Source organism: Priapulus caudatus, unplaced genomic scaffold (assembly GCF_000485595.1).
Source record: "Priapulus caudatus unplaced genomic scaffold, Priapulus_caudatus-5.0.1 Scaffold49, whole genome shotgun sequence".
Taxonomy (NCBI): domain Eukaryota; kingdom Metazoa; phylum Priapulida; class Priapulimorpha; order Priapulimorphida; family Priapulidae; genus Priapulus; species Priapulus caudatus.
In genome coordinates this window covers 60,786-82,680 of record NW_014577110.1, presented here as the reverse complement: position 1 = coordinate 82,680, position 21,895 = coordinate 60,786, and the positions used below count along the sequence as shown (strand labels likewise).

The window sequence follows — 21,895 nt, the reverse complement described above, 5'->3', positions numbered from 1 at the left end:
TCACATCCTCATCTCATTTTGCATTCTTTATAGAATTCAGCATGCAGTTCTTTATTTGAACAAGCTTATTATTTAATATTCAAGTAATCCCTGTTTAAATTTAGGATCTGCTCAAAAAAGAAAATAAGCATATCAAGAGAACTATATGCCCAAGTACGCTAGGTTGAACTATTGCAATAACATAAATATCCTCATGTATAATTTTAACATTTATATCATATATTTCATTATTGACGCATTTCTATTCCGCATTATATAAACATGTGAAGTATGTTTACGTGAGTTAGTTTTGTTATATAATAAAATTATTAAAGTAGATATCCACTATCTCACAACTTTTCTAAACTTAATCACTATCAGAGCAGAATTTTAAAAACACACACACGCGCACGCACGCACGCACGCACGCACGCACGCACGCACGCACGCACGCACACACACACACACACACACACACACTCACACACTCACACATCATATATGTACAAAAATATCCACATAGATGATGATGTATCCTGACATTTTTTGTTAAAAAGTTACGAAATCACAGACCACTAACTATAAACTACCTACTAGACAGGTGTTTATATGGTCTCAAATGACGCTGTCCTGCCTTTTCAACAATACCAGCATGCCATTATCAAGGAAAACGAACCAAATGAGACCACGCAAACATAGTGCATTTACATCTTGATATATGCGGCGCCTATAACGTCACCTGTGACGTATTTGTTGGACTTTGGATTGAGTCATTCGGCCATTGCCAAATCTTTCACGTTGCACTCATAGCACCGCGAAACAGTTTTCTCTATATCGACTCAACAGTAACTATTCAAAATGGGATCAGACACTGTCAAACCACCCAATGCATTCAGTTTGTTTCTGTGGAATCCTAATACCAAGGAGTGTCTTGGAAAAACAGGAAAGAGTTGGTGTAAGTATATGCCTTTTTAGCGACCAGTGCCTGCAACCTCTAACTGTGCAAGGACATGCACTATCATACCAAATAAGCTAAATTACTTATCTGTTATAGTTTAGCTTAAATTCGACCTATGAAAATCTGATTTGACTTAATCGCGTATCCGTGTATCCGTTCAACATGAACTTGGATAGTAGTAATGTATGGTATATGGTAAGTGATGGTATGTGTTCTTTTAAACCGCGCTACTATGAAATTAATTTGACTGAAATACATTAACAGAACTGTTGTGCGTAAAATAAAATTAAAAGAATAATTAATCCAGTTCATACATCTATCATCTACGATATCCGTTTGCGTTCCGTTAAATGCCACGAGATGATCATTTCCAAGGACATACGCACACGCAAACGCACACGCACGCGCAAACGCACACGAACACGCACAGGCACACGCACACGCACGCGCACAGGCACACGCACACGCACAGAAACACGCGCACTCGCACGCGCACGCACACGCACACGCACACGCACACGCACACGCACACGCACACGCACACGCACACGAACACGTACACGCACACGCATAGAAACACGAACACGCACACGCATACGCACACGCACAGAAACACGAACACGCATAGGAACACGAGCACGCACACGCACAATCACGCACACACACACGCGCGCGCGCAGACGCCTTCGTGCGTGCAGGCCTACGTATTTACGCGCGCTCGAACGCGTAGACAAAACGATCTTATATTCACATTCGTAAGTTCAAATACACGCATGCATACGTGTTTGCATAGCATCCATGATATAGGATACTGTACATCGCTTATAAAACGACATTTGTTTGTCTTTGTCGATTGTATTCTGCTGTAAAAACGCTGCGCATATATTCACTATATAGGTCGTCAATGTTTGAATGTTCGAACTTACTTGTACCGTGTATGATTAGAACCGGCGATATCCTGTAAATTGTAAAATGACTACAAGACACAACCCGTTTGACTAGAATTATATATGCCTATTATATGGCCATATAGGAGAAAAATGCGACTATATTCATCGCGGAAGCGTTGACAAAGTAATCTCCGTGTTCGGACAAACGCAAGGGCTATGCTAGATCTTAGAGCCTAGTATTACAATACGAGAATGGCGTTCTCAGAAATATATCTTAGCGTTGGAGCTGATATGGTGAACCCTGTAAGTTTTTCCCACAATTAAAATGACTTTATGACTGATTTAATTAGCACAATCGCGCCGCACTGTTTCAGGGATATATTTTACAAACGCGAGACTCGACCGCTTTAGTGATTGCAACCATTGATAGCGTTCCATCCCCGCATGAGTTTTAGTGAAATGAATCGTAGGGATAAGTAATTAAACTCAAAATTGCAAATTTCTCTGTAAATCAAGAAAATAACGAACACGTGACTTGATTTCAGACGAGCTCATCCAATTGAGCCATTATAACCAGATCGACTGCAAAATAATTATTATGCACGTCTGACATTTTTCACACAATCTCATGTTTTTGTTCGGATCAATTTGATTCATTATACATTATTGAATATGCACATATCAGGCATACCACTCACTATCTGATGTGCCTGAGTAACTGTGTATGCCTCATAGTGATACATATACATGAAAAGAAATGTTTTATAGTGAATAGAAATATAGCGCACGACGGAACACGTGGCAGAAAGGGAACGAATATATATCTTAATAATAATAACTGTCGCTGTTTTAATGTGTAATTATATTCTCTTAAGGTTACGAGAGTTTGAACAGGTTAGATCTGTTTACAATTATCTGATGGCTGTTTTCTGACAAACTGTCATGGTCTAGAATTATGAATAGTTTTATGTTAAATCTTCGATCTGTCAACACCCACGTCAGTTAAATCAACTGAAAAAAATCAACATGCACTTCTATGACTTCCTTCGATTTATTATAGTTACACTGCAATAAAATTTACCTCTGACGAGGCTTGGCAGTGATTTGAGAACCTTAGACTATTCGGGTTAGGGTGACTGAAGGGTTAACCGGCGCATATAGGCAGGCTATCATCTAGGCAGCATATCTATATCTATCGATATACAGCATAGCCATGTAAAATAGAGATCTCTATTATCTACCCATGATATACACGTATATGTGACTGGCGCGACCCAAGATAAGTAAGGTGTACGCGTACACGAGGTAGAAAATTGACTAATAAGTGTTTGGATCAACAGACCACGATTGCAAATTACTGAGTACTCTGTCAGCGTAAACTTCTATACATTTGACATTATATCTTCTCATCTTGGTTTCTTTCAGGTCTACTCATATTCTTTTTCATCGTCTTCTATATATGCCTCGGTGGATTCTTTGCCGTAAATATACTTGCCTTTCAGTCCACCCTTAATGAACTAGAGCCGAAATATTACGGAAAAACAAGCATTCTTGGGGGAACTCCAGGTACTCTAGAGCCTAGACTATTTAAATGATTGGAAGAATGATTAATTTTAAAAGTAGGTCTATGCCTAGCAATTAATTATCAGTGACGTATAAGTGAAAATAAAAATGCACGCGAATACGCCGTTTTTATGCACCTAGTCGGTATTTATTTCATGAATTGTAAATTCTATTGATACGTACTTTGGATGAGTGGTGGTAGGATATATTTATTCATAATTATGTTAAAATCTACAATTGCTTTATTATGTTAAAGAAACAGATATCGTTTAACAAGACCACCATAGCTTCATGTTAGGCAAAACAATTCCCCCATTTATTACTTGAACACTAATTTTATCCGTTTTTTCGAAATTTAGGAATGGGCTTCAGACCGCAACCGGACACTGAAGCAGTATTGATACACTTCTCTGTCAGTAGCAACAAAACACACAGTCAATATGTGAAAGCACTGGACACATTTCTAGAAGGTATGCTAACATTGCTTGGTTATTCGAACCCAGTGAGCGCTAGTTGGAACCTGTGCACCCCGAATGTTTACATGATATTTTGGCATCTTAAAACGAGTATTGCGAGAATTTTGCTCAGAAAAACTAAATATAGCTGAATATAGTCTCACATGACAGCGAAAATATCACTGATTACACCAACATTCAAAACACCAATATTTTATGCAGTTATAGCAAAGAAAAATTGATTTGACCACATCATACCAGCAATAAATTTTTTCGAGTCAGGACATATATGACATGTTCTCGGCAAAACGATGTTTCATTTTCCAGCCTATCAGCCAGTGGCACAACAAGGACCCCACTTTATCACATGCGACAAGTCTATGGGGGCCCCCGCTGACAGAGTTTGCAAGTTTCCAATACCAAAACTTCCAGGATGCGAGAGAGAAAACAGCTACGGCTTCAAAGATGGCAAGCCATGCGTGATTCTGACACTGAACAAGGTCAGCATCTTACTATATAGGAGCATCTTACTATATATAGCATCTTACTATACAGGAGTCTAAATGATATAAGTATGAATGCTTCGCGCGCGGGTTTACATTGTGATATTATGCCAAATGACAATGCCAAACCCCGCAGAAACTAAGAAAAATCGCATTTCACATAATATCTTGAAAAAATCTCTTGCAGATATTTGCATGGATACCCGAGCTCCATGACAGCATAAGTATAGCAGCAGCAAACGCACCAGATGAGCTACTACAGCGATTCAGGGAGGGTTCGATAGGAGTTTCCTGCAACGGAAGGGTAATATACAGCTAGCCGTTCATTTGATCGGATTCCGTTGACATTGCGAATAAAGAATAGCTATAGCTCCTTAGACTAAACTTCACTGAGATTTCACGAAAAAGTAACTAATTGGTTCGTCGTTTACTTTTGCTTTAATAACTTTTTTCGTGGTAGGAGGAGATGGATGTCCAGCATATAGGCCAAGTCGAGTACGCGTCCGCATCCGGCTTTTCGGCGGAGTACTACCCATATTGGAACCAGGACGGTTACATACAGCCCTTCGTTTTTGCGCGTTTTAAAAATTTGAAACGCGATGTCGCAGTCAACATCGAGTGTAAAGCCTGGGCGAGGAACATACACATGGATAGTAGAAATCGGAAAGGCATCGTTAGCTTCGCAATTATGGTCGACAACTAGAGCGTGACTGGTGGCGCCAGCTGGCGTCTCTGAGCATGGTTCACGCGCATTCAATAGCTAATTAACTAAAAATCACGTAGCCGTTTCGATTTTAAGGAATTTCGTTAATAAAATTCGTTAATTCAAAACGTCGTATGTCGTTATAGTTGTGGACACGTTACTCTCCACATCGTGCATATTAATACTTGGTTATATACCAAGTACCAGTATTACCAGTATTAACTATAATACGACCTCGCTTTTATATATAAACAAGTTTCCTTGATCAGTAAACGGCAATACTCATTGTAAAATTTTTGAAAATAAGTGAGTAGGCAAATTCTTACATTGTAGCCTTTTTTATCGATTTTGCATTTCAGGTATATATAAGCTATACCTATATATGAGGATTCATTTCATTGCACGCGGAACTTTTAATAAATAAACATAAGTTAATTCAATTTTTCTGTTTCAATATACACGCGGCCGCTATCCGGTAGGCAGATATCTCGTGGGCGCTTGTCGCGCCTTCACGGCAACAAGCAACCCGGTGATACATAAGCTCATAAACGAAAGAAGCCGAGTTTGAAATAAAAAATCGACAATAGGTTAGCCAGCGCGCGTAGATTTTTGTGCGGGATTGTCGAGTGTGGTATGCGAGCGTAACAGTGCAGAGCAATGACGGCGGGTGCACAATGACGGCGGGTTTCTAGTGAGTGGTCGGCGGTGACAGTCGGCTGGTTTCTAGTGAGTGGTCGGCGGTGACAGTCGGCTGGTTTCTAGTGAGTGGTCGGCGGGTTTCTAGTGAGCGGTCGGCGGTGACAGTCGGCGGGTTTCTAGTGAGTGGTAGGCGGTGACAGTCGGCGGGTTTCTAGTGAGTGGTAGGCGGTGACAGTCGGCGGGTTTCTAGTGCGCGGTCGGTGAGGACAGTCGGCGGGTTTCTAGTGAGTGGTCGGCGGTGACAGTCGGCGGGTTTCTAGTGAGCGGTCGGCGGTGACACCGTCGGCGGTTCTAGTGAGCGTCGCAAGTTCTAGTGAGCGGTCCTGCGGTGACAGTCCGCGGGTTTCTAGTGAGTGTCGCGGGTTTCTAGTGAAGGGGGCGGTCGGCGGTGACAGTCGGCGGGTTTCTAGTGAGCGGACGGCAGGTTTCTAGTGCGCGGTCGGCGGGTTTCTAGTGAGCGGTCGGCGGTGACAGTCGGCGGGTTTCTAGTGCGCAGGTCGGCGGTGACAGTCGGCGGTTTGCTAGTGAAGGCGGTCGGCGGTGACAGTCGGCGCGGTTTCATAGTGCGCGGTCGGCGTGACACGTCGGCGGGTTTCTAGTGGCGCGGTCAGGCGGTGACAGTCCGGCGGTTTCTTAGCTGCGTCGGTCGGCGGTGACAAGTCGGCGGGTTTTGTCTAGTGGCGGCGGTCGGCGGTGGACAGTCGGCGGGTTTCTAGTGGCGCGTCGCGGTGATGCAGTCAGGCGGGTTTCTAAAAAAAGTTGGAGCGTCGCGGTGAACAGTGCGCGGTTTCTAGTGAGCGGTGGCGGCGGTGACCAGTCGGCGGGTTTCTAGTGCGCGGTCGGCGGGAACAGTCGGCGGGTCTAAGTGCGCGGTCGCGGTGACAGTCGGGCGGGTTTCTAGTGCGCGGTCGCGGTTGACAGCGGTCGGGTTTCTAGTGAGTTGGCGGCGGTTTCTAGTGAGTGGTAGCGGTGACAGTCGGGCGGGTTTCTAGTGCGCGGTCGGTGAGGACAGTCGCGGGTTTTCTAGTGAGTGGTAGGCGGTGACAGTCGTCGGGCTTTCTAGTGAGGTGTCGGCGGGTGACAAGTCGGCGGGTTTGCTAGTGAGTGGTCGGCGGTGACAGTCCGCGGGTTTCTAGTCGAGTGTCGGCGGTGACAGTCGGACGCGGTTCTATGTGAGGCGGTCGGGCAAGGTTTCTCAGTGAGGCGGTCTGCGGTGACGAGTCCGCAGGGTTCTAGTGAGTGGTCGGCGGGGTTTCTTAGTGAGGGGCGGTCGGCGGTGACAGTCGGCGGGTTTCTAGTGGAAAGCGGAACGGCAGGTTTTGAATAGTGCGCGGTCGGGCCGGGTTTCTAGTGAGGCGGTGCGGCGGTGACAGTCGGCGGGTTTCTAGTGCGCGGTCGGCTGTGACAGTCGGCGGGTTTCTAGTGCGCGGTCGGCGGTGACAGTCGGCGGGTTTCTAGTGCGCGGTCGGCGGTGACAGTCGGCGGGTTTCTAGTGCGCGGTCGGCGGTGAGAGAGGAGGTTGATGAGAAGGGTAGGATAGAGCAGCGGAATATTGTAGAGCAGGTGGCGGAAGAAGAGGAGGAGGAAGAAGATGATGATGATGAATAAGAAAAAAAAGGAGAAGAAAACGAGGAAGAGGAGGCGGTACAGTTGGTAGTTGAGAAAGGAAAATGTTTGAGAATAGACGTGGTAATGATGAGAGGAGATCGAGGGGAATAGGAGGATGAGAAGGATGATGAGGAGGAGGAGAATGATAACGATGAGGGGGATGGTAAGGAGGTGGTAGAGGAGGAGGAGGAAGACCAATTTGCAGTTATACATTTTGTGAGCACGTTCCAGTTAAGGTGTTGTTGTTTAATTAGTGGCCAGGCCCTGCATTTCACAGCTTTCTACGTGTGTGCGCGCGGAACCCGCAATAAGAGGGAGGTGGGGGGAGGTAGGCACAGAGCTTTGAGCTGAGAGACGTGTGATTTAAGGTACAATCCCTTTTCCGGGGTTTATATTAATTCGTACTATCCATAGCTAATTACGAGAATTAATAAGAAATAATAAAGCAACAAATTAGGGCTGACAGAAGTCACAATTTTCTATTCGTAATATTTACAATAGAAATCCATTTCATTTAAACAAAATAAAAAATACGAGTACTATAATAAGCCTCAAAATATATGATAAATGGTTAACTGATTATATTAGAATAAATTCATACTCACAAGTTTAAACTAACCCGAATTATTTCAAAGTACTTTGCATGGGTAAGTATTCGAATATGAGCCACTTCAATTTGACAGAACAGCGTGGACATTATAGATGTACAATATACGACAAAATGTAAATACGGAATTGACATCTGCAATAAAATAGAATATATATATATATATATATATATATAAACCAGTACACAAAACTCTTTCTGCAAATAAATCACTAATGAAAACGTATACAGAAAGCTCAAACTAATTCCATGACAAGAAGAGTCATCAAAACACGATTTATTCAGGAAAAATACATATCTCGACGTTCAAAATAATTCGATGTGTGATATTCATATTCACTTCTTAACGAATTATGGATTTTTAAACGATAAACTATTCGAGCCTTCGTACCAAGGCATAAATTTAAATCGCAGCATGTGGAAGCTGCAGACCAAGTATAGTCAACAAATGCCTGCACCACCACCTTAACAAGACAAACTTCATTCGCTTCTAACAACAAACGGCCAGATGCTCCATCGGCTTGTTATATCGCCCAAAGAAGAGGATCTGTCCAGATTTCTTGTCCTTGATGTAGAAGATAAACGGACGGTCAACCTTGACCTCCATTGGCGGCCTTGGCGCGCATCTCAGGTTCATGACGACCGCGGTGGCAGCTGCAGCTTCTGTACCCTCCTCATCCACGAGCATAAATGACTCATGCACAGCACTAGCCACGTGTAGATCATCCTCACATATGCCCTTCAGGTCACATGACTTTTCACTGCAAGAAGCCATAAATACAGATTCATTTATGGCCGCTGAGATTCATACACATTAATAAAAGTGATAGCTGCACTTTAAAAAGTAGAAAAATGAATATATGAAATAGAATGAGGAAATGGGGCTTGAAATTTACCAAGAAGTTATGTCGTTATGTGGTATAAATAAGCAACTGAACAGGTGAATTCCAGCAACATTCATTTGTTTTGCAAAAATGGAATCCGAAAACGAAGCCACAAACACAGATGCATCTATTGTGTATGATATGAAATTATATCGATCCAGTTTGGGTTAGAAAATTTCACAATTCACTCCTTCAACTTGTCACTGTCCTTATTTGGCTCTCAGCCTATCTGCTGCCATCATAACTTCATATTGTATCACGTAACATGAAGTTATTGACTCCTGGACAAAAACGACTGACAAAAATGATCTATTTGCTACTATCTAGTATCACTGTTGTGGCTATTGCAATGGATCATTTATTATTTCGCAGTGTCTGGCACTCAGACAATCACGTGATGTCAATAGAGACCATTGAAGACGTACAATTCATTTGAATTTGTAGTCATAACCTTATAACTTCATAAAGGATATTCCACAAAGTCTACAAGACTATAACAATGAAGGAAAGAGTCAAGGTTGATCAAATTCATAGATCAATACTGAATTTTTTTTTTTTTTAATTAACTAGAAAAGGGAAGAGAATTCCAACATCACTGACAACAATTTATGGAATGATTCTCAAAATTCGAAAAGCTTCAACGAGGTATTCATTCGCAACCTTATCTCATTGTATATATTAGTCCATTACGTCCACTGATTTGTCCAGTAGGTGATGTGATTTGCCACGATTGACTGAATATCAGAACCAAATCAAGTTCTCGATGCTCACTTAAATATCAAGAATAAAAGAAATTATGTAATATGGTAACAAACAGGGCCCATAGACTTCAGGGTGCATACCTGAATAGATCAGTTACACCCATCTTTTGTAGAGTTTTCACTAGGTCAACATTCATACGGATGCGGAACTGAGGCAGGCAGACGAACACAGAGTTTTCCATTATTAGTTGCTTCTCCATCTGATTCAGAAGGTCCATGTCTATATTCTTCTCAAACTATTTAAAAAAACGAAGAACGAACCTGATGAAAGCTGTAAATTTACAATCTTCGCTCGCTAACGTTTCAATCTCCCAACACTATATAATTCAGTAGCCGTAGAAATAGCTACTGTGCATGAATCGATAAGACTGACAATACATTAGAGACAAATTAGCTTAATGAATGACTGCAACATTACCAGTGAATTCTAATGATAAAGACTAATACCATTATGTCATACCTTTTGAAGGCCTTCAATCTCTGTTGGAACGACCAGGAACATGCTAAGGTCTTCATTGAGATAAGGCAGCTCAAGGAACCAGAAGCTGTGCATGGCATGAAAGCCAAGGTTGAACTTCCCACGCTGCTTCATCATCAGAACATTCTCTTTGCGCGTACTGCTCACGTGGAACACCTCCGGCTTGGTGAGCTGCACATTAAACTTGGATTTCCAATCTCCTTTGAAGTAGCAAGCATTGACAAGAACAAGCCGTGTGAGAGAGCTTAGTGAGCCCGATGGCAGGAGGTCAGTGATCCAGTTCTGTGTCTCTTCGCCCACCCATTTATTGATCTCCAGTCTGCTAGCTTCAGTATTGCTAGCGAAGTCAACGTTCTTTGCATCGGCTTTATAGAACTTCTGTGAAGCATCTTGAAATGTCTTCAGCAACCTTGGAAATACAAATGATTTCATATATTATACATTATAGTGACATAATGATTATCTTCTGATTAGACTATAAACCTTAATAGTAATGACTAAATAAGGAATTCACTCCAAGCTTCTTATTTGAGCTTAGTGTGTGGTTTACAAGGACTCATATCATTGATGACAAAACTAGCTATGCATGGACTTTTTAACATCTGTATACAAAGAAGCGTATCATCCACAAGTCTGAAGACTTACTTATAGTCATTCTGCACAAAGTGTCTGTTTGCTATGTGGAGAGACGAACCCTCGCGAGCACTGCGCACAACATCTAGCATCTTGCAAAACTCCTCATGCAAATCGCCGCTGTCCATCTCTAGAAGCTGCAAGGCTGTTTTCAGCTGCTGTGCTGTGTTGCCAAGGGCACCCAGCATTGTCATAGCCAATGAGAGGTGAATGCTTACCGGCGAGAAGAAAATATTCTCACCTGTGGGAGACAATGTTATTCGGTAGGTTGAATAATGGCATCTACATGGCAGGTAGAACTTTAATTAAAACGAAATTGCTTTCATGTTACTAACTAAATATTAACGTACCTGTTTTTTTACAATCCACAATGTAACTACTTTACTTACCTTACTTTGCACACTTTATTTATTTAATAATTTGTTTCAATCATTACATTAAATGAGTAAATTCACAATAAACTCACATGCTCACATGTTCGCACGCACCACGCACCCACACGCACGCACCACGCACGCACGCACGGCCACGCACACGCCACGACGCACGCACGCACACCACACACAACACCACACTCACTGCACACACACACACATATATATACTATTATATGTACCATCCTTTCCATCTTTGACAGTCTCGAAAAAATTGATTGTGAATTTGCCATTTGGCTGTGGAGAGAGGTGGGTGTCTGTTTGTTCTGCCATATTTTGCAAAGGTGAAAGCTGAAATTATGAAACCAGAATTTTTATATTAATGTGAACTCATGTATATATACACCATGTTGCAGTAAACAATGACATTACAATACAAAGCTGAAATAGTCATGGATCAGGGAGAATCCAGAAACTCACAATCACATGATGCTATATCAAAAACTAAATACATAATAAACAGATAGAATAAGTGAAGATGATATATAACCTATATATGCCTATCTGCTTATTCCAATAAGTGCAGCATGATTAGGTTGGCATAATTTTTTTATCACAGGCATTAGGACAGCATTTCTCATCAGACTCTTGTCTAAGAACCCCCACATTGTAGTCATTGGGTGCTATGACCATATACGTGACTGTTTATCACTTTTATGTGACCGATATGAAAATCTATACAAATGAAATAACGAGAACATTTTGTAAAGCAGTTTATAATTACTTGGAGTGTCATGTAAAAGCTAAAAATGCACGCATAACACACATTCTTTGAAAATAAACTGTATGGCATCAGGCTGTTCATAGTGAGGCTGTTAGTGTTAATTGTTCCACAGCACAGCCTTTACTTTTATATGTACTTGGGTATATCTTTTATACTGACATGTTTTTGAACCCAGTAACCACAAAATTGCAAAACTTCACTATCTGATTGTTCTATCTCACAATCATATATGAACACAACTGCATCTATCTCCCTAGTGCACTATATGGCATGCACTTTGGTTATTGGTTCTAGCTAATAATGAAATGATAGCAATTTAACACTAATGATGTTCACTCCCAAAGTTAATTATTACATAAAACAATAATTACACTGTTCCAATCATAGGTTCCAAATTAATTTAATTAATGCTCTTCCACAACTCACAATAAATACATAACTTTAAGAGATAGTGATTCAAGAAATACATTCAAGATATGTGGTTATATGATAATGATATAGAAGTGTATAGAGACAAAGAAGCAGTAGAAACTATAAAAACAGAAGCGATTGAGTCACAACTTTCATACTGTATGCAGCCTACCATGCAGCCCTTTGCTCCCACCACAGTACACATATCACTATATAGCCTAGGTACTACAGTAGTGTAATGTATTGTTTCATTATATTAATATTGTCCATACTAGATGGCGCTAGTTGTTCTCCCCAGAGGATAGAGCGGGAAGAATAGCGAAGGACCAGAGTAATGATGCGACTGCATTGTCCGTTATGTTTGTTATACTTGCATTTATTTCACAATAAATCTATGTGAATACATCACAAGTAGCTCCTGTAGCTTAGTACAATCCAACCACAGGCCCTTGGGGGCTCAAGTTTCAAGAAGAGTAAAAGAGCGGCTTCGTTCTTTTACCACAGGCCGCTTCGCTCTTTTACTCTTCTTGAAACTTGAGCCTCCAAGGGCCTGTGATCCAACACAGAGTGGAGTTCTCCTACTCTTGTTTGGTAATACCTTGGACTTGGAGTAATAACCTGAGTCAGCTTATTACTCCAAAGTAATACATTATTGGGTTCAGGGATAGGGAACATGTATTACCGCGGTACCACAGGCACAGTGTCAGTAGCCCTTCGCCCCCTCTACTGTAGCGGGACCGAGTATATACACCGGTAGAGCTAACTATAGTATACAACCTATAAATAAGTATATGCCCTATATAACATCAATCACACTATACCGTATACGTTACATGCAATTTGCAGTGTTTTACAACTTTATCGCACAGATTCTTACCTACGCCTGTAGTCGAGATCAGCCCCAAGTATCGAGTGAGACGAGACCGAAGAATGTTTGCAGCTTGTTGAAACTCTGGAAACGGAACTGGTGTTTAGCTCCTGCTAGCATAGGTCTAGAATAGCGTCAGATAATAAGAACTTCTACTCTAGGGCACAATTTATTGGTCTAGGCACTGACGCTCAATCGTTGACAGTGGGAAAACTGCACAGTGCACAGCTGCGCGATAACAGCGATTGATTTGCGATGGGCTTGGCAGGTAGCTATGGGCTTGGCAGGTAGCTAGCCCCTTATATACATACGCAGGCCAACCAGACAAACAGTACCACACAAGAGCAACGATAGAAACCACTTACTTGCAGCTATGCTTGCAGGTAATAAAGCTTACTTGGCGCAAACTATCAGAGTGACATGTGTAAACACCGCAGGACGCCCACAAGTGAGTCATGACCACAGGTCACAGCGTCAGCGATGTATAGACGGACACCATGTCGTTTTGCTTGCTGCACAAATTCGCTGAAGGTACTCATGAGCTGTGAGATGCCAGTCTGTACAACTGTAGATCCGGTTGGCGTTATTTTTTTCCCCAGGCAGGATCAGGGCTAATTACCATAAATGGGCGTGTCTATCGAGCTGGTGTTTTTGACGCATGCGCATTCGTTAAGGAAAATGCTGACCCTAGTGACCCTAACCCTAATTAAAATTTAATTAAAAAAATTATTTGTTGTTATTAAGTTGTAAATAAATCATGTAAATATTTGAGTTAATTAGAAAAAAATTGTTAAATATATAAAGATGGAAAAATACAGAAAACAAGAAAATTGGGATTCGATCTAACGACTTTTTAGACACGAGGTTAACGTGCTGCGTACTAGGCTATCGAGGACTACTGACGGAATTCGTTATGGATGTCCTATGAATATTACGAGACTGTGACGTTCCACCAATGGCACTGAAGTTCAACCAATGGCAGCGCGAGAAACACGACCATTATGGTAATTAGCCCTGAACTCGCCTGGGGAAAAAAATTACGCAAGCGGTCAGGGGCCGGTCTGAAGGGCAAAGAAAAAAAAAGATTTAAAAAAAATTAAAAATGACCATAATAATCTAGAGATATCTGAACCTATATATCCGGATTAAACATGCACTTAGGAACTTATTTTTGTAAAAATCATATTTTTGTCCAGGTAGGCCATTTTCAGCATTGACATGCAGGCGCGGATTTAGGCCGGTTTGCACCGGTTTCCAGAAACCGGTCACAGGCTGGGTATCTTCAGAATTGACCCTCAAAATTCACCAGAATGCACCAAATATAGCCTAATTTTTTTTTAATTCCCAGGGGGGGCATGCCCCCGGACCCCCCTAGCTGTGACTAGTACCATGGAAACTGGTCACCCAAACCCTCTGGATACACCCCTGACATGTGTGCGTGCTCATTACTCAAAACAATGACTTGCGACTTAGTCCGTATTATGCTGGAGCGGGTCACACATGAGAAACTAGGAATGGACCCCCCCCCCTCTATAGCGAATTTATAGATTTCAGCCATATGGTCATCAACTGCACATCGGTTTGGTAGTCCTGAATTCAGTGATTACATAACGTAGAGATTGTACCTGAGCCCTTAGAATTCATCTCAAACGTCTACTGTCACTGATGAACATTGTATACCTATCACCTCTTGTACTATATAAGTCCGGTGAAATACACGAGTTTGATAGATCGGAAGATGAATGGATAGACAACACTTGGAACTTGGATTATATATGCTTAATTGAGTTATCAAAGGTGTGTCCAGATGTGGACGCATATATGCCTCGATCTGCAGTAATTACGGCTTTATCTGCAATGAATAAGTAAACCTCTGATATATGCGAGGTTGAGTCTGTCTCATCAAGGAGATCAAGGTAAGTGGTGTAACGGGCATCAGCTAATAGACGCCAGGTGGCCACGTGCGCCGTCTACATCCTGTGGCATCCTCGGGTTTGGTTGGTGCGTACGGCAGTTTCAACTAGCAATAATCCCGCCTCGGATAAACCTCATCGGCTAGGATACTGCCACTGCGCAAAGCTGAAACCTATAGCCGTGACATATAATATACGTATTGCCGGGCACTTCAGATAATCTGTGGTGGATAAAGGTGAAAACCGATAATGTGCGGTGTGAATAAAGTGGAATATATTTATTACATCCATACTAACAAAACGGTTACAGGTTGGTTACTTGCGCATTTTAACAATTTGAAGGTCAATGGAAGAACAAACGAGTTCCCAGTGGCATGCTTTTGTTCATTAAAATTAACATTTAATTACCGAGCTCACACCATTTTTGGTTGCAAGTTTCTATCTGCATTCAGAAACAGTCTCCTTGTTTTAACATATACACAATATTTACTGTAACCAAAATACATCAAGGTATGCAGTTCTGTTTACAATTTGTCTGGTCACATTTACATTTATAGAGCAATAACTTTCCTATGATACAAAGGCATGATTCATGAAATCAAACACAGGACTTGTATTGTAACCAAAACTATTACAAACCTATTGCATGGCAAACCTAAATTTGTCTTCGACCATACACTCGCATTAATAATCAATATTATTCTAGATCATTTCACACAATTAGTGTAATACGTAAACACGTAACTGACGATCTGACCTGTCTTTCTTCAAATGTATAAAAATTACTCAAGACATGTTGCTTTATACAGCTGTGAGGAACAGTGATTTGATAGAGTTCCCACAATTTTGCAGTGATTCCTCTACTGCTAGACTATGAAATTTGTACTCATCCTAAAAATCCTTATCACTGATATAGTAATTTAGTAAATTTACTTGCCAAACAGGATGGAAGAGATAGAACGATATTGCCCTCTCCAACAAGAATTTATGCCGTACAATCATAATATGCATTACGGCACATGTCAGTTCTACAATAATTTGTGCGGATTATGTTCGTACAAACGTCTTTCCCGAAATCGTCTTTTTCTCAGCATTCTTCACTTCTGGCCGTGCCCGATTCAGTACCTTCAAGAAGTCGCCTGTCTTGGCTCGCATGCGCGAGTGGATGTACGCCTTCGAGCACTTGATGTGATAGTGAAGGTAGTCTCGGAAGGTGTGCAAAAGATTGATCGTGTTGTCGCGTGCTTGCGGGTTCGTGTGGCGTGCAAACAACACAAACGTGATGTAACCTATGTTATCTCCAACACGCGCATCCGTACCCTGCAGCTCTAGCGGTGGCTCCTTGTGACTGAACAACACCTACGTGAAATAAATCGATGAGACGATGCCACATGCTGCATGGACCCGCACCATGTCGTACATGTTATGAAAATGGATGGCATAACTGAGGCCATGCACACAGACTGGTTATGAGCTTCCACATTTTTTTTTTACATTATCTCTTCTGACCCACTCATGTGTGACTGATGCAATTGGAGAGAATTACTACGAATGCATGATAAAACACTTGCACCTTTATTAAATTATGATTAACTTAGACATGATGAGGCAAGTTAATCTTGTGTAGGCATGTTAATACAAACCTGTGGGGCAGTGTGGCTTGCACGACGACCTTCCTTAAACTCTTGCATGAATACTTTTCCAATGACTACATCATCGTCATCTTTAAACACAGTACTAAAAACAACTGTGACTCTGTCTGCCTTTGCTTCCACATACCTAGAATGTAAACAAAATACGAGTGAACTCGGAACACATTAATGTAAACAATGTTTAAAATATTGTAACAAATGTTACACTGGACGCTGGATAACGATTGCCGGGACACACACCTTCCACACACACTGCGAGTATAGGTGTTTTCTCTCAGGGAGAGAAACTTTCTAATGGACCAGCAATGCATTTTAAAACTTCCATGCCCAACTTTTGGCAGCTGGCCACATATTATGGCTCTTCCCAGGCCTTTAATGCATGCCGGGTTTGACATGCCTTTAAAGTTGAAGCTAATTTACGACATCCCATAAATCCTCCGACAAGCCTTAATTGCCTAATCACCATGCCCTAATTTCCAACTGTTTATTTTTGACAATGCCAACAGTCTTGCTTCTTTTTTTTTTACCTCAGCTTGGTCTATACACCTGCAAACTGATTGAGTTTACCTATGTATTGGGGCCATTTATGACTCACACAATTAACTCCAATTGGTACAATCCCCTCCTGGGCCCCTCCCTCATCTTTCCATATGTGACATGCCTTCCGAATGACATGAATTTCCTGGGGAAAGCCCTACATGTATCATTCATGTTAACTTTATTGAGAGCGATTGATCATGCTAAGTGCGATCTACACTATTCACTTTCAATCTAGCAATTTATATTACATTATTTAATTCACAGAATGTCTATACTATTTTAGCCACATATTTCAAGTATTAAATTCAACACACATTGTCTCTTCATCCCTGTACTGAACTACTGCTCGCTTGTTGCCTTCCTCTCCTTTCTCCTGGAATTCAAAGTACTTTTCGAAGACAGTTGCAAAGCAGTTCCTCTTCAGAAGACTGGCCTTGGTAACCACATCTTCAAAGTCTTGTGGAATTTGTTCAAGATCATACAATATTGATACATTGTAACCTGAAAATATATTGTCAAAGAAATATGAGTGTGAAAGCAATACACTTGCAATATCAGAAGAGGATTATACAATATATATATATATTTATTTATTAGCTTATGCTTTGTAATACCATGCATATACCGCAGCAACCATACCATGACAGTTAACGAATAGTTGTCATCATGGCAGCATAAAAATTATTAGTTTGGCGGAAATGTTATTCTTGAATGGCATAACTCAGACATTACTGCCATTCACACATGTCACATAGCACTTACTAGTCGAATTAAAGTCATATCAGTGATATAGCCACGGGGAAAACGAGATCAGTTGACAACAGTTGACAGCTTCTAACCAACCCCTACAGTGTCAGTGACACTGTCAATATTGACAATATTACACCGCACACGGTCTATATATCGTTTGACAGTTTCTTGGAGCAAGTACTTACCATCTTCTGCGTCTGTTATGTAGCTGCCATACTCTCTTTTCAGCAAATCGTCCGCTCCGTGTTCTTGCAGTTGTTTATAAAATTTCATTGAAATACTAAGCCGTATCTTAGATCTTTCCTGTGGGCTTGGATTCGAGATATGATACATCACTCCGTCAAAATCAGCGATAGTAATGTCCACTGACTCTGGTTTACCACCCGATTGCACATTCCTGAACTTGTTTGTGAGTGTGTCGACAATAATGCGATTCTGAATCTCTAGTAAAATCATGTTTCTAAACAAACTAATGCCCGTAGACAAACCAAAATATAGTTTAAACAGCGAATTTCATAAACTTCCGCACCCTCATAACTTGCCACCGGAAAACGGAAGTTTACTGCCGGGTATCACTTTAAAGTCAGCCGCCTACCATCACGCGTCTTACGTTTTTCATCAAATCTATAAACATCTGTAAAAAATAAGATACAAATAAATTGCATTAGTCGTGCATAATATTACAGCGTACTACGAATAATCTGACAAAAAATTAATCACATAAATAACTTAGATTTGAAATTAAGTTGCAACATAATGTGAGCGAGAGATTACGATAAGAGGCGGATGACTTTGTGCAAGACAGTGAACCACTTTCAAGATGGCAGCGCCCAGTACAAAAGCAGTTTTGTTATCTCTGGTTGACGATGTAGAAATTATAACAAAGTAAGCATAGAATAACAATGTGTTAATCCTAGATATATGCTTAATATCATTGGAGTAAAATAAATATATTATTCGATGCCCACTTACACCCTACAAGGCTACATGTTTACGTACCACGTAAAACAACAAACACTAAATCAATTCGTATGCGCTATTCGTCTGAGCAGTTGTTGCGCATGCGCTGTTCATGTTGTATTACATAAGTGTACATGCTAGTCTAGGGAGGCGCCTACTCCCTATAACCACGCCTACTCTCTAACCCTAAACCTAATCTTAACACCAGCCCTAACACTAACACTAACTATAAACCGACTCGGTTCTCTTATTATACGCTCGGTTTCTTATATATACGCGAGTGATAGTACCAAACACTATCTATGGTGTATAACCACATACGCAACGCATGTATGCAGGGGTGTCACAGCCGTAGGGCTGCCGTAGCAAAACGCTACGGGACCCCAGCCTACAAGGGCATAAAATAATCAAAAATCTAAAGGGTAAATAGCATTTTAGAGCGTCTAGATTTAAAAATGGTCTGGGGGGAACCCTAACCCGAACCCCCAGACCCCCCTTTCAGGCCTTCACACTTCCTACCTACGGCACTCGTGCCGTGCGCCTGCGGCATGCAACATGAACAGCGCATGCGCAACAACTGCTCGGACGAATAGCGCATACGAACAGGTGTCCGATGCTTGGACGAATATCCACGTCGTAAATCAATACACTTCGAGCCTCCTAAGAGTCAGACCTAAGGCTGAGAGTGAGAGGGTCTATATCCCCCAGGGTACTGTCGGAACGTACCCTGGTACTATCTAATATGCCGGACCGTACCTCGCCTACTCTACTAACGAGTCTAGGGAGACGCCTACTCTCTAACCCTAACCATATCAGATAGTTACCAGGTACCCAGGGTACGTTCCAGCAGTACCCTGGGGGACATAGACCCTATGCCAGGGGTCGAAATTAGCGGTATCCCGATATCCCCGGGATACCAGATTCTTGTGCGGGATACCAGATTTCAATGCTTGGTATCCCGCCGGGATAGTAAAAAAAAAATCGTCATAATCGGGATAGTGGTTGTTGAGTTATCAACTTTATACGGCAGCGCATCTGAGCGAGTGCGAGTGCGCGCCCTTAGTTACTAATTTACTATGCCACACTAGCGTTTTTATACAGCAGGCATAGCATATTTGCAAGCGCAAGCGTTATTGTGATTAAGCAATACGTGGCCGATGATGATCATAATTGTGAACATGTGTATACATTGTATCATGATTGTATCAAGCGAATAAGATAGAACCAGACAATGCGTCTAGACAATACGTCTGCAGTGTACTGTGGAGGCGTATGATATATATCATAGATATATATATACACAACACCTGTGTTGTATATAATATATCTATGGTAAAATGAAATGCTCGGGAATGCACTCAGCCCACTAATGATTAGACGCGGGAGCGACGCTCGCGGGAGTATAATTATAAATATGCTGAGCACTGGTATTGCGTGCATTGTGGAGAGGGATGCGCTTCGCTCACTCTGCTGCTTCAGATTTGTTCCTGTTTTTTTAACCACACTCACAGGCCTGTTGTTTTTCATTCAGTAATTACCTTTTGCTCTTATCACGTCATTTTAATGTTTTGCTCTTCGGAATTGTGTCTAACCTATACAAAATGTTGAAATCTTGGCTGAAAAATACTCGTCAAACATCATCTCCCGTTGTTATCAACGAGGAAGAGACAATAGACAAGATTGAAAGGCCAGAATCAGTGGTAAATCAGTGAAAAGAAAAGTGTAGAGAAGCAAGAGAAAAGGAGATAAAACGCCGGTATGAACAAACGAAAAGGGCAAGGAAGTTCAAAGAATCCTGGAATAAATCATTTCCCTGGGTGACATTGACAGATGGCAAAATGTTTTGTAATTCTTGTCTGACCAACAGTGCCTTAGCAGATAAAGACAGTAAATTTGTGAAGGAAGCCTGTGTGAATTTTCACATTAAAGCACTTCAGATGCATGACAAGAGTGAAGGGCACAAAAAGTGTTTTGGTAAGAAAAAGGCAGAATCTGCAGTTCCAGGCACAAATCCGGCAGGAAAAGCTTTAAAGAGTTTGAATGACAAAGAGTTTGGGAAATTACAAAAACTGTTCAGAATCTCTCACTCCATTGCGAAAAAAGGTAAAGCATTCACTGACTATACCTGGATATGTGACCTAGAAGAGGCTAACGGAATGGATCTGGGTGAAACGTACCGGCATGACAGGGCTGCACGGAAATTTGTTACCTACATTGCTGAGAATGAACGCATTAATATGTCAAAAGAACTGAATGCAGCACCATTTTATAGTGTGATCTCCGACGGATCCACTGATTCGTCAGTAACAGAAGCCGAGATCATGTACGTCAGATACTGTAACCAGGGAAAAGTCAACACCAAGTTTTTGGCTTTCCAAAACATTGCAAAAGCGAATGCAGAAAATATTATGCAACTAATCGAACGGACTCTGAAGGAGTACGGGGGCATTTCGGACCCAAATCTGTATGCCAAAATAGTAGGATTCGGCGCCGATGGTGCAAGTGTGAACATGGGAGTAAACACTGGAATTGGCGTGAGACTTATAAAAAAGCAACCATTGCTGACATCAGTTCATTGTATGGCACATCGTCTTGAACTTTCATTCAAGGATGTACTGAAAAGCTGCAACTCTAAACTCAAAATTACCAAGCTGCTAGAGAGTTTGTATCTCTTCTACCACAACAGTGCGCTTAACAGGAGTATGTTGAAGGTTGCTGCTGAAGCCCTGCATGTCACTGGATTCCCAGCTCGTGTGTCCGGTACACGATGGATTCCCCATACCCATCATGCAATACAAACCATGTGGAAGATTTACCCTGCTCTACTACAGCACTTGGGTGAGCTTCAAGTGAATACCCATTCAGTGGATCAGTCAGCTAAGGCCAAAGGGTTCCTTCACCTGTTTAATAGCCCCACGTTCA

At 41.6% G+C, this 21,895-nt stretch overlaps 4 protein-coding genes across 6 annotated transcripts in view; 2 read left to right on the top strand and 2 right to left on the bottom strand.

Moving 5' to 3' along the window:
- Positions 1-752: 752 nt before the first annotated feature.
- LOC106820824 (sodium/potassium-transporting ATPase subunit beta-like) lies at positions 753-5,486 on the top strand. Its single transcript, XM_014825395.1, has 6 exons — positions 753-934; positions 3,253-3,393; positions 3,750-3,860; positions 4,173-4,345; positions 4,536-4,652; positions 4,809-5,486. The coding sequence occupies exons 1-6, from the start codon at positions 838-840 to the stop codon at positions 5,049-5,051; spliced, it is 882 nt and encodes a 293-aa protein (XP_014680881.1). The 5' UTR covers positions 753-837; the 3' UTR covers positions 5,052-5,486.
- A 2,325-nt stretch (positions 5,487-7,811) lies between these two features.
- LOC106820832 (serpin B6-like) overlaps positions 7,812-21,895 on the bottom strand; it is a 16,656-nt gene continuing 2,572 nt past the window's right edge. Inside the window, exons 1-7 of one of the 3 annotated variants that reach the window (XM_014825405.1) lie at positions 13,524-13,693; positions 13,168-13,242; positions 11,338-11,446; positions 10,734-10,962; positions 10,071-10,497; positions 9,692-9,846; positions 7,812-8,726 (exon numbers count right to left, since the gene is read on the bottom strand). In XM_014825405.1, the coding sequence (XP_014680891.1) occupies positions 8,456-8,726; positions 9,692-9,846; positions 10,071-10,497; positions 10,734-10,962; positions 11,338-11,428 (1,173 nt within the window). In that variant the 5' untranslated portion in view covers positions 11,429-11,446; positions 13,168-13,242; positions 13,524-13,693 and the 3' untranslated portion in view covers positions 7,812-8,455. Of the gene's footprint in view, positions 8,727-9,691; positions 9,847-10,070; positions 10,498-10,733; positions 10,963-11,337; positions 11,447-13,167; positions 13,243-13,469; positions 13,489-13,523; positions 13,694-21,895 lie in introns of those variants that run through there. The other 2 variants (XM_014825406.1, XM_014825407.1) reach the window with 2 other exon arrangements.
- On the bottom strand, positions 15,324-18,587 carry LOC106820833 (actin-related protein 2/3 complex subunit 2-like). The gene is made up of 4 exons (XM_014825408.1): positions 18,199-18,587; positions 17,578-17,764; positions 16,715-16,850; positions 15,324-16,430 (listed from the first exon to the last, which is right to left on the bottom strand). Exons 1-4 carry the CDS (start codon positions 18,467-18,469, stop codon positions 16,119-16,121), a joined length of 906 nt encoding a protein of 301 aa, XP_014680894.1. The 5' UTR covers positions 18,470-18,587; the 3' UTR covers positions 15,324-16,118.
- The window catches only part of LOC106820834 (mediator of RNA polymerase II transcription subunit 4-like), a 20,711-nt gene continuing 17,626 nt past the window's right edge, over positions 18,811-21,895 (top strand). The window contains exon 1 of the mRNA XM_014825409.1: positions 18,811-18,898. Within this exon, the coding sequence (XP_014680895.1) occupies positions 18,834-18,898 (65 nt within the window). The 5' untranslated portion in view covers positions 18,811-18,833. The remainder of the gene's footprint in view (positions 18,899-21,895) is intronic.

Excerpts from the sequence above, each read along its gene's own strand:
- LOC106820833 (XM_014825408.1), bottom strand. The coding sequence starts at position 18,469 with ATGATTTTACTAGAGATTCAGAATCGCATTATTGTCGACACACTCACA. Across the intron at positions 17,765-18,198 it reads CATAACAGACGCAGAAGATG|GTTACAATGTATCAATATTG; the intron begins GTAAGTACTTGC and ends ATATATTTTCAG. Across the intron at positions 16,431-16,714 it reads CAAGCCACACTGCCCCACAG|GTGTTGTTCAGTCACAAGGA; the intron begins GTTTGTATTAAC and ends TATTTCACGTAG.
- LOC106820824 (XM_014825395.1), top strand. The coding sequence starts at position 838 with ATGGGATCAGACACTGTCAAACCACCCAATGCATTCAGTTTGTTTCTG. Across the intron at positions 935-3,252 it reads AAAAACAGGAAAGAGTTGGT|GTCTACTCATATTCTTTTTC; the intron begins GTAAGTATATGC and ends GGTTTCTTTCAG. Across the intron at positions 4,346-4,535 it reads TGATTCTGACACTGAACAAG|ATATTTGCATGGATACCCGA; the intron begins GTCAGCATCTTA and ends AATCTCTTGCAG.